Genomic DNA, 12,447 nt, shown 5'->3' on the forward strand with positions numbered 1-12,447 from the left:
ATTAGGCTACATTATACATCAAAATGTGACAAGAAATAAAGATTTAGGATCTATCAAACTTTAATTTCAGAATGAGAACTATGGGAGAGAACTGTACAACTGCATCTTTATGCTGCTCAACCAATATAGACATACAGTAAAACAGCGGTCCCCAACCCCCGGGCCTCGGACCGGTACCGGTCCGTGAGTCGTTTGGTACCGGGCCGCGAGAGTTGAGGCTCAGGTGTGAAATGTATAGTTTTCAGGGTTTTTATCGGTTTTCAGCGTTATTTTGTTATCGTTTTTATCGTTTACTCGGTTTTCCTGGGTCTTTTCACGTGTGTTATGAATAAATTTTCTTTTTTTTGGTACCGGTACTAGTTTTATTTTGTTGTATTTATCCGCGACCAGTGTTGGTCAAGTTACTTGAAAAAAGTAATCAGTAACTAATTACTAATTACTTCCCCAAAAAAGTAATCCCGTTACTTTACTGATTACTTATTTTCAAAAGTAATTAATTACTTAATTACTTTAGTTACTTTTTAAAAACATGATTTACAACCTGAGTAGGTGATAAAGCGATAGATCTTTCAGCCCAATTTTCTGCATAATCCATCATACAAAATGTAATCAAATGGAAAAGTCTCTTTTTAAAACTTGTTTTATTAGTTTTATTCTTTTAACTTTATGCATCAAGCAAACATTTAATTATCTGCAACATTCTCTGACTGGAAGAAATTAGTTTAACATTTAAACCTATTTTCTGCACATTCCAGCTCATAAAATAAAATATTTTGTGTGTTTACACTCAGTCTTTCAAATAGATGCAAGTAAAACACAGCAGAAAATAAATAAAGTCAAAGACTCAGCGGTCCTGTTGCTCTATTTTCACCTGTAAAGCAGGAGTGGGGCAGGCGGAGGTTTACCCTGGTGCAGGTGTGCCGCGGTCAGTGGAAGAATCCGCGAGTTTCTCTGTGAGTTTCCCATCACGTCGTAGCTACTCGGTGCTTGTTGGAAGTTTAGGGGTTTTTTCGCTGTAAAAAGAAGTTTTCTTCCCACGCACAGCGGACACTAATGTTTTTGTCACTTTTTATGGAATCAAACTCAAAGTAAGGTCAGTACTTCCACGCTTTAAACGCTGCACGCTCATACTCTCTCTGCACTCGATATGTGATCCATTGTTGATCTGCACACAGCTGTTGTCACGAACGTCGCACTCGCTTACGTCACTGTCATGAGACATTCTCGCAAAAAAATCACGGTTTTAGTAACGCAGTAACGCAGCGTTCCTACGGGAAAGTAACGGTAATCTAATTACCGTTTTTGCAATAGTAATCCCTTACTTTACTCGTTACTTGAAAAAAGTAATCGGATTACAGTAACGCCCATCTCTGACACGTTAAAGGCTGGTCCGTGAAAATATTGTTGGGCATAAACCGGTCCGTGGTGCAAAAAAGGTTGGGGACCGCTGCAGTAAAACACAGCTACACAAGGGTTGATAGCGCAGCAAGAAGGTCAAATCCACTGATTGGCTGAAAACGCTGTGGAGTTTGTGCTTTCCTGCGTGTGCGTGCTACTACAGTCCAAAGACATGCATGTGGCTCCAGCCCTGCTGCAACCCTAAACTGGATAAGTGGAAGGAAAGATGTCAGAAATATGAAGAAATATTGAGACCTGGTGATTATGGAGTCCATTTGAGATCTATGGAGGCCATTGTCATATTCAAAAAACCAGTTTGCGATGATTTGAGCTTCGTGTTATTCTGCTGGAAGCAGCCATCAGAGGATGGGTACACTGTGGTCATGAAAGGATGGACATGTTCAGCAGTAATACTCAGCAGGCTGTGGTGTTTAGAAAATGATCAGTTTGTACTAAAGAGTCTGAGGTGTGGCGAGAAAATATCCCCAACACACTTACGCCAACAACTATTGCTACAAGGCAGAGTTGTTTACATCAGATTCTGACTCTAACATGTGAATGTTGCAACAGAAATTGCGACTGATCAGACCAGGCAGATTTTTTCTGCTCTTCTTTTGTCCAACTTTGGTGAGCCTGTGCCAGTCTCAGTTTCCCGTTCTGGCTAGAATGGTTACTGTTACTCTTGCCTTCCTTCCTCCTGCCTTCATGTTGAAGCACCAATTGTGGTCTGCTGGTGTAGACCATCTCCTTGAAGGTTTTTAACAGAGCCCTGCCGCTCACTGGATAGTTTCCTTTTTCAGATCATTCTCTGTAAACCGTAGAGATGGTTGCATGGGAAAATCCCTGCAGATCAGCAGTTTCTGAAATACTCAGACCAATCCGTCTGGCACCAAAAACCATGCCACGTTTAAAGTCACAGCCATGTAATTGGCTAATTAGATATTTAACAAGCAATTAACCAGGTGTATGGCTAATTAAGCGGCTGATGTGTTTAAATAGAAACTGAATGACTAGCACAAGACACATGAAACTAACCTCAGCAGAGAACTAGGACAAAGACAGGAAGTAAAACAATAGAAGAAAAGCAAAGAAAATAATTACCAAAATAAAGCAGGAACTCTGTGTAACAGCCAGGAGAAGCATATGTAAAGAACTAGAGGATGAACATGAGGGTAGAAACAATAAGGACAGTTATCCTGGAACACATAAACAAGAATCAGTGTTTTAAGAAACATGGTGTATTCATTATTATTCAATATTCGTCACCTATCATTAATAAATGGAGCAGACCGGAGCAGAGCAGACCTCGTGGACATGGGGTGCAGGTGAACTATTTCAGCCCACCTCATCCATCATTAAAACAAGCCACTGTAAAGACAGACATGTTGGAATTATCAGCTGATGGATGGGTGGATGGAAAGACGTAGCTGATGGCAGGTGGTCAGATAGATCCATTATGAGATTTATGATGAAACATTTTAAAACCCATAGACAAAGTCATGACTGCCATCATGCTATGTGATACCAATGAGACACACGTTACAGGTATCAGGATCAGATACAGCGTTCAAGTTCAAGCCTGCATTCCAGTTTATCTATTATTAATGGATGTACAAGCCAGGCCAAAACATGAATCCACTGAAAGCACAGCTGTTTTACACGTGAGCTGTGGGGCGTAGCCGGGTGTGCCGGAGTGTCTTAAAGAAATATCCACACGCCACGACCAAGGGGGTCGTACCCCGTGCATATGGAACATGTAACGTGTGGAGAGATAGTCTCGATATGCTAGAGACCGACAGGTGCAGCACACATTCTGTCCTTGTCCAACACTCAAACTATAGCCAGCTTCCTTAATATTTTACTATCCACGCTGCAGCGCTCCTCTTTATTGCTGTGAGTTATCTTGAACCAAGCGATGCCGCAACCATCTTCGTGTGTGATGTTGAATTAGGTAGAGGGGATTGGAGGGACACGAGTCTTAATTAACCCGCAGATCTTCAATTCCGTGCGTTCAGCAACAGAAAAGTCTGAACTCTACCTCAGTCTTTTTCATTATTTATTTGGTGCTCAATCCTTTTAAATAAAAGAATTCAAGGTTTTCCCTCTGCACTTTATCTCACTGCAAGACAGCTCGACTGGGACCTGTTCTGTAGAAAAGATATATCTACTGTACGGGAATGTAGAGAACATATATGTGGTTCACGTCTGGTGTTTCTAGCTAAGCTGTTGGAAATGTTATATGTTAGATCTTAGCCATGTTAAAGCTAATCACTCAGACTACCAGGCTTCTATTCTGTCTGTCAAACTCTTTCTTCTTCACATGCTTCACATTCACAGAGTTCACAGAGACAGAAAGCACACAGCACTACACCATGGACTCAAAATAGTTTATATTTGATGATGATAAATATTTCACATACATACATAGAGCTGCCATAAGACAGTAAAACGTTCAGACATTAACATTTTTGCAGTATTTTTACATACCTGATGTCACAAACTCTTACATTTTACATCACAGTTACATTATATTCATTATATTCCAGTGAAAAGTTACTTTGTTTGTACTTTTGGTTCAACAGAAAGGATCTTTTGGCTTATTATTGTTACACAGCATATCCTCCCTCTGCATGCAGAAAGGCAACAAGTAGATTTACCATCATATGAACTTCACTGATTATCACACCTGAGGCGCATGTGTGTGTGTATATGTGTGTGTGTGTGTGTGTGTGTGTGTGTGTGTGTGTGTGTGTGTGTGTGTGTGTGTGTGTGTGTTCATTTGTCCTGCTGTCCTTGAGAGGAAAAGGCTACAGAGCAGGCAAATGTTAAACTAAAGTCGGTGTGGGTGCTATTCTGAGCCTCTGCAGAGGAAAAACAATATAAAAATACACATCTGATGATAAGAGCATACATGACACAGAACTGGAACAAAATACAACTGTGGTGTGCAGGATAGAGGCGATAAGCCACATGCAGCTTACAACATGGCAAACAGATCTGAGATATGTGGATTTAAAGAATGCATGCAAACTTGGTCTGTTTCCAAAGCAGACCAAACAATATTTTTTTATTATTGAGCTAATGGTACCGACATGCTGGCTGCTGCAGGCTGCTGCTGCTGCCTTCATTATAAAAACCATAACAGCAAAAGCGGGTAATTTAAATATGATGTTCACTGAGATAAACAGGTGTAGATCAACTAATGGAAACTGGTGAGGTAAAAGTGTGGAAGATTTAATCAGCTTGAAACTTCATTACTTAATTAAATCATGCAAGTGGAAAACTAAAAAGAAACCTGTTCCGAGTACTGATCAGCTGCTGGGACTGATGTATTTGACCCTGCAGTGTTTTTGTAGGAGGAAACTATCAAGCAGTAGGTAACAGAACCAAAACTAACCTTAAGGCTCTATTTTTAAATTGCTGTTTCGATTATAGACAGAGCCTCTGAATAAAGTACATGTGAACTGTTTTGCATATTATAAGCTGCAGAGAATGCAGAGTTTAACTGCTTCTGTTATGGCTGCAAGGTTTCCCCAAAACCTATTAAACAGAGAGCGCATTCAAACTGAAGATGTGAAAACGTGAACCTCGTGGAAAACACTCCAGCCGCTGCTGCCTCTAAAGCCGAGCTCATCGGAGCTTTTACACGGAAGCATGAAGGAACTAAACCAAAGGTTAGCACGTTTTCCGTGCATTACATAACCTTTGCCCCATCCAGCAGCACATTTCTATGTGAGTGGAGACACTAAAGTGGGTCTGACTTTCTGAGAGACAATAGGGAGTCGTTCTCTTTTATTGACTTCTTTGTAGCCATTAGTTGATGTACAGTTTTATATAAAAGTCGGGGCATCCCTGAGAGATGTCGTCAGCTACAAGTCATCCTTCACACATGAATTGTCAGCCCGTCTTCTTGCAGATCATTTTGTGAGACAGGGCTCACACGGCATGTTGTTCAGGTTGAGAGACTGCAGGGCTGTTCCAGAGGTTTCAGCTGATGTTCCTCCTGTGAGTCGAACTTCACTGCAAGACATCTGCATTCAGAATCTGCTGATTTTTGGCAGAATCCATTGTTAACTTTGGATTTCTGAATCACTGGCCCGAATCCACTTAAATAAGGGCAAACCAGTCTTAAATTAAGCTTTACTAAGAAGCAAATCATTCATTAACCTCCTAGAACCTGGTGTCCACATATGTGGACATCACATTTTGGGTCGTCTAGACCAAAATACTAGATTTTGCTCTACAAGGGCCTGAAATCCACTTACGAAGACATTATACTGCCACTGTTCTATCGAAATTTAAAACAAATGTCCTCATATGTGGATCTCATTTTATTCAGAACCAAAAGTCAGGTTTAAAAAAATAATAATAAAATTTTACATTCATCAGGTCCCAATCAGCCCAAATAGCAAAGAGAAATTAAAAATGCTGCTGTGGAAGAGTTCAGGTCTTAGGAGGTTAAATATTGCTAGAATTTGCTTTTCTAATATTTTAAAAACTGACCCTAGATTAAATGAAAATGAAATATTAAGCTGTCTGAAAGGGGTCTTTGTTTTTGATTTTGATTTCTATGGTTTCGCTTAAATGTCATTCAGACTGTGGAAATGATGAGCTGGAAGCATTTTCGGTTCTTTTCACAGCATCCGCCTGTTTTCAGTGCATCGGCTAACTTCAGTTTTAGACCCTCAGTTAGTATCTTAGACACGATTTTAATGAGCTATTTTTAAGTGTTTTACAGGTAAATCAGTGCATATAAGCCTGATTATGTTTTAAAATGAGGAAACAAAATTTGAAAGACACATAATTGATCTGGAACAACGAGACCGGAAGAAAAAATAATAATTTTTTTTTCACCACTTCACTTCTTGGACTAAAGCGAAGAATCAGCCACCTGCAGTTAGACTGAGTGACCTATTAAAATCACAGCGAGTGTATTAATGAGCCAATCAGAAAAGGAAATGGTTGTTAAAAGAAAAGTTATTTCCTGTTGCTGAAAATAAAATCACCTTTGATTTTAACGATGGGCTTGATAATGAAGGGATTTGACTTAATGATGAAGTTTAAGAAAACTGAACACGAACAATTGACCTTTTTTAAATATCTGTTAGCAGCACACTTATTATTTACTGGGTGTGGACACCATCTAGTCAATAACCAAGGTAAATATATGTATATATATATATATATAAATCTTTCCTCCTTTTGAATGAGGAAAAGATGAGCAAAAAACAGCTTAACCTAAATACACTGGCAGAAATTGCAATAGCACAAAGATTCAGTAACACTGTCCCCTCGAGAAGTTTAGTTGCCCTGAAGTCTGCTGTGTTTCCGATGCCCGCAACACATTTTGCAGCTGAGGAAAAGTGCAAACCATCACTGCCCACATTTTTCATATTTCTATGTATACTGTGTGGAGACATGTACTGCACGTCAATCAAACCACCATACATAACACACAGATTGATGGCCTGTGTAGATTACTCCATGTACATTCTGAAGCTTTGGCTTGGCTCTTGATGCCAACGGCGAAAATCAATTTTAGCTGTGCTAACACACCAGAGAGAACGACAACCTCGCACACATGCAAAGGCACAGACAAGCTCACATATTATGTATCATGAGAAACAGTCCAGTGAAGTGAGGAGTGTGAAGTGGGAGAGCCATCAGTCAGGCAGCAGGGTCCAGTGGAGGCCTACCAGTGCAGGACTGGTTGTTACGGTTGTTACAGAAGCACATATTTGTCGTTAGTGAGCTGCCAATATGAGTAATGCATCCTCCTTACAATTTCCATGCCCACTACACTTCAGGAGACACGTAGCAAAATAAGGACAAATGTACAGGCAAATGCATTTAGGTGCTAGGGCATGATTAAAGATGCTAATGCATGAATTTTGGCTTTACGGCGTTTACAGGTCACTCGGTTGGGTCTCTTTGACACTAGGATAGTATGAACAGTAAAAGAAGTGAACAAACACACCAAAGAAAAACAAAACAAACACACTATTTGACTTTGATTTGTCCTTACTCTGGCACTAAACATTAAACGTTATCAACACTGCAGCATGTTGTAAAGGGCGTGAAGTCATCAGAGTCCTCGAAACTTACTCAAACACTCGGGCTTTTGTGTTAGTCACTGTAACAGCCATGCTCAGCCCAGCTTGGCTCTTGTGTCTTGGCTGTAAAACAGGACCTGGAGGAGGATGGCGACATCAATCAGGATCTGGACTGAACCGCACACCCAGAACTGCGCCGGGCTTTCATTCATCACAAAATAGGTGGTCTTGAAGACGTCACCAGCTGTCCACAGCAGCACCATTTTCACACTGGAGCAATGGAAACACAAAGAGACAAGTGTGAGCTTTCCTCAAAGCACTGACATTTTGCAAACTGGCTTTCTTGCTCAGCATTAGACAGAAGATAGATGCTAGTGTGCTAGCATAACTGGAGCCAGTTAGCATAACTTAGCATAAAGCTAAACGTCAAACCGAGAACAGTTAGTCTGGTTCTGCTGGATTGTACCTACCCGCTTATTAACCCATCACTCATAAACATGATAGAAATCATTTGTTAAATTTGTACTGAAAACAACAAGTGTAAAAATTACAACTCCACGTTAGGAAGGGTTATGAGTGAGAAATGTATTGACTGGCAACCAATGAAGACTCCAGGAAGCACCAGTATACCCTCCAACATGCCCGCTGTTAAGGTGCAGGAAACTGCTGCAATGAGTATTGCGCAGTCTGATGTTGGGGTGATTTTGCTGGGACATCCACTCCAGGGAAGATTGTGGCATTGTATTATTAACACACAGCTTAATATTCCAGACCAGCAAACTGCCTAACCCTCTGCTTTATAGAGGTGGTCACATCAGCTCATGATTAATTAATCCAGTGCATTTGATTAGTAGCATCTAGCTGCTACACAGCCTCTTAACAAGACAACACAGAATTTAATGAAAAATTCTTTTCACGTGACTCTAACCTAAAATCATGCATGTCAGTTTCACAGTTCAGCTGTACAGATGCAGCAGATGATTATTCTGTCAGTTGGCCTTGGAGTTGCTTATTATCACTAACTAATTTGCTGACTTCAGGTGAATATTTATCGCACAGGCATAAAAGGAGGGAATGCTTTTTCAAGCAAACAAGATTTTATTTCCCAAAATGTTAAATTATTACCTTAAAATGCTTTCTTTCATACAGCACACAAACAATCCTCCTGTTGATTAGGCCTCCCAAAGAGTCCAAAATAACAGCACTATCAGCCAAAAGTAGCTTTTTGTTTTCATTTGAAAAGTTTAAACTGATTTTTTTATTTTCTTGATTAAGTTCCCGTTGTCTAAGAAGCAGCAGGAGAGGCAGTGAAAAATCATTAGTCAGAGTGAAGTTTAGTCTAAGCTTCTGATTGATCAGAGCAAGTTAGAGAAAGCAAAGGAAAGACTGTCGGAGACACGGGGCTGAAAAGAAAGACTCGAGTCATCAGCCAAGCTGGCAGCCTGCTCCTAACACGGGACCTTGAAGAAGTCATCTGAAAATTTGCGAAAAGCACAGTACAGAAATCACCGTCTCATCACTGCTTATTGCACTCTTCCATCAGTTATTCACACTGCCTTCTCAAGCTTTTGCCTCCTTCCCACCCTTTTCTCCTTTTTGTTGCAGTCTTGACTCATTTACTGTCAAGCTCCTTCAACTCTTACCCTTCATGCTCTATGCTCTTACAGCACCTCACTCCCACTCCACCTACTCTCTGCTCTCTCCTCTATTTTTTATTCTTTCTTTGTGAACAGCAAAGACCCATAGGCATGAATGTAATATGAGTTTATTCTTTTTATTAGAGCTGGCTGGGCCTGGCCAGGACAATCAGTCATCAGTGAGACATACAGTAAAAGGGTCACACGGGAGGGGGTGAGGGAGTGCAGAGAGACAGAGACAGAGAGGCTGCGGAAAACAGAATTCATCCAGCATGCAGCAAGAAAGAGACGGGGCTAAGACGAGTCAAACCACCAGAGAGAAAGTGAGGGATCTCTGCGAGCGGGACGGAGACCTCTGCGAGATCGCTATGGATGATGAGTGTGTGTCAAGCACAGGCAGCCTAATGACCGTGGGGACGGCAGTCCTGCACTATCCTTCAGCTACCCTTGCAGAGCGGCATCAAACTCTCCCCTGGGCTCCCTTCAGGCTGATGAGGAACACAAACAAGCTCGCCCTGCCATAGAAATTATTCAAGATATGTGTAACTGTACCAAATGTAGATGGTTCAGGTTATATGTCTTTGTGACTCTTCTGCACAGTGACGCATTTTAATGATTCAATTTGAGCACCTTTTAAATAATAGCTTCATTTAAAGGTGACTTCCTTTAAACCAAGTGTTCTTATTTTGACAAACAGGCCAGAGGAAGTGAAAATGATCTCAGCCATTTCTAATATAAGAACCGGAAGAATGCACGAGTCTACTGTACACAGATGACAGCTTCAGTTCACTACGCTACCAATGGCACACGAATGGTTAAACTTTCTCATTTTTAATTCGTCACAGATCAGCTGCAGATGACAGTCTCGCTCCTATGCATGCTCGTAAGATCACAAAGGATCCTACCAAAGGTCTATTGTTACAATGAACTCAGATGACTCACTCATATTAGAGCGGTGATAATCCAACCGCAACTCGATTCCTTTGGACACTTTTATGTCTGGAGAAATATGTGACTCTTTTTATGCTCTGATATAGCCCGAGTCCCTCTGGAAACTGTTTCCAACTTCATTACTCTATAGGCAGCTTTTTTGAAACCCCTAACTTATCTGAATGGAGAGAGTAATAGCTGTAATTTAAATCATCAGCAGGACATAAAAATTGCACATATAGGTACTGATTAAAAAAAATGCTTTAAAAGTTTGGGAATTTTCTGTCTAAAATAAATTTTAGAAGGTTACACTTTTACTATGCATATGTAAAGTTACGCAAAATCTATGGCACAATCCAGCATTCAGTCAGTAACGAGAAGTCTGCCAGCCATGCATCAGTGCAACAACGTGCTCTTCTAAAAGGTTTGTCATTCAGGCTGTTGACTGGATCTGAAGGATTCTTCACATTTCTATTGAGTTTTTTTTCTCAGCAAAGTTTCAAAGTCACAAAATGTATTTTATTACCAACTTCACTCTGAAAGCTTTAAAAACATTCCAGTGTCCAGCTGACTTGGCTTCATCCAGTTTAACCAGCTCAGGCTCATAAGAACCAGGCTATTCCCACTGCTCCCACAGGCTGATCAGGGAGTGTCAGCGGTGTGTTACGCTCCCCTAACAATTTAAACTTTCGGGGTAAACATTCAACGGTTTGATTGAACTGCTCCAAAAATAGGCAAGCTAAGGAATTTTAAATCATTGTGCTTTTACTTCACTCTCTCTCTCAGAGACGCCAGTATTCCTCAGGGAAAATACTTGGTTTTTGTTCAGCTGAAGTTCTTTTTCTTCAAAGAAGGCTCTTAAGTGACGCTGAGATTTCTTTTGCTGTTTTATCTCTGCTGTTTTTTTCCTTTCACTGAGCCACTTTTTCCCTTTTCTCCATTGTCCTGCACAACTGCCATCTTTGTTTTTACTGACTCTGTCTTTCCCTTTACTCTGCTCCTCTCCATAGCATAAAAAGGAACAAAGTGTTATCTCATTATTAGTATTTAAAAAGACTTAAAAGACTTATTAGCTGCTACTCTGAACCATTTGCACTGCCTGGTCCAGGTTTGGCCCAGAGCTGGTATTTAGCCAGCACTGCTACCTGACTTCTGGCATGGTGAGTGGTATGTCATCCAGATATGGCCAGGCCTGGCATAGATGGCACTGTCTATGTGATGGCATGCCACATCTGGCTCGATTGTGGTTTGGTTTATTTGGCCAGGCTCATAGGAAACGGGTCTGGCCCAGATCTGGCATCAAGCTGGTACTTCTGACTGACTGGTGTCATGTATCTCAATGATGGCACTGTTTATGTTCCTATTTTCCTATTTTTGTTAGAAGACCCAAATGCCATGTTGCAATTCTATACTGCTATGGTAGCCAACGTTTCAAATGCAGGTTTGTGAGTGTACACTTTATTATGTACTATTATGTTCTGGCACATGTTGTTATTACATGGCTTGATTAAGGTACACATTAGGCTGACATCTGGGGCCAGAACTGAAACTGTTCTGGGCCAGCACAGGGCCAGCAGTGTGTCTGCAACTGGCCTTGTGCTGGCCCATGTGTAGGCCACCTCTGTTAAACCAGATCTGGGCCACCAAAGGGCCGTCATTCTTTGCGGTATGTGGGCCATGTGTAAGCACATTGTGTGGGCCAGATCTAGGCCATACCAATTTTGCTATCTGGGAATGTGTAGCCATGTTCAGAAGGATAATATGCCATGTCACACGGCTCAAATCATATCAAACTGGTTTTCTGAAGAAGAAAACGAGTTCACTTCACTCAAATGACTTTCACAGATCTCAATCCAATAGAGCACCTTTGGGATGTGGTGGAATGGAAGACTTACATGATGGAGTTGCAACTGAAAAATCTGCAGCAAGTGTGTGAGGCGATTATGTCAGTGTGAACCAAAATCTCTGAGAAATGATTCCAGCACCAGTGTTGGTCAAGTTACTTGAAAAAAGTAATCAGTAACTAATTACTGATTACTTCCCCAAAAAAGTAATCCCGTTACTTTACTGATTACTTATTTTCAAAAGTAATTAATTACTTAATTACTTTAGTTACTTTTTAAAAACACGACTTACAACCTGAAGAGGTGATAAAGTGATAGATCTTTCAACCCAATTCTACTTTTTCTGCATAATCCATCATATAAAATGTAATCAAATGGAAAAGTCTCTTTTTTTTAAACTTGTTTTATTAGTTTTAATCTTTTAACTTTATGCATCAAGCAAAAATTTAATTATCTGCAACATTCTCTGACTGGAAGAAATTAGTTTAACATTTAAACCTATTTTCTGCACATTCCAGCACATAAAATAAAATATTTTTTGTGTTTACACTCAGTCTTTCAAATAGATGCAAGTAAAACACAGCA

At 40.5% G+C, this 12,447-nt stretch overlaps 1 protein-coding gene across 1 annotated transcript in view; it reads right to left on the reverse strand.

Moving 5' to 3' along the window:
- Positions 1 to 3,771: 3,771 nt before the first annotated feature.
- LOC309710514 (solute carrier family 66 member 2) overlaps positions 3,772 to 12,447 on the reverse strand; it is a 59,713-nt gene continuing 51,037 nt past the window's right edge. The window contains exon 5 of the mRNA XM_082540056.1: positions 3,772 to 7,721. Within this exon, the coding sequence (XP_082396182.1) occupies positions 7,547 to 7,721 (175 nt within the window). The 3' untranslated portion in view covers positions 3,772 to 7,546. The remainder of the gene's footprint in view (positions 7,722 to 12,447) is intronic.

The sequence above is a fragment of the Aulonocara stuartgranti genome, assembly GCF_965226115.1.
Source record: "Aulonocara stuartgranti genome assembly, chromosome: 7".
Lineage (NCBI taxonomy): Eukaryota > Metazoa > Chordata > Actinopteri > Cichliformes > Cichlidae > Aulonocara > Aulonocara stuartgranti.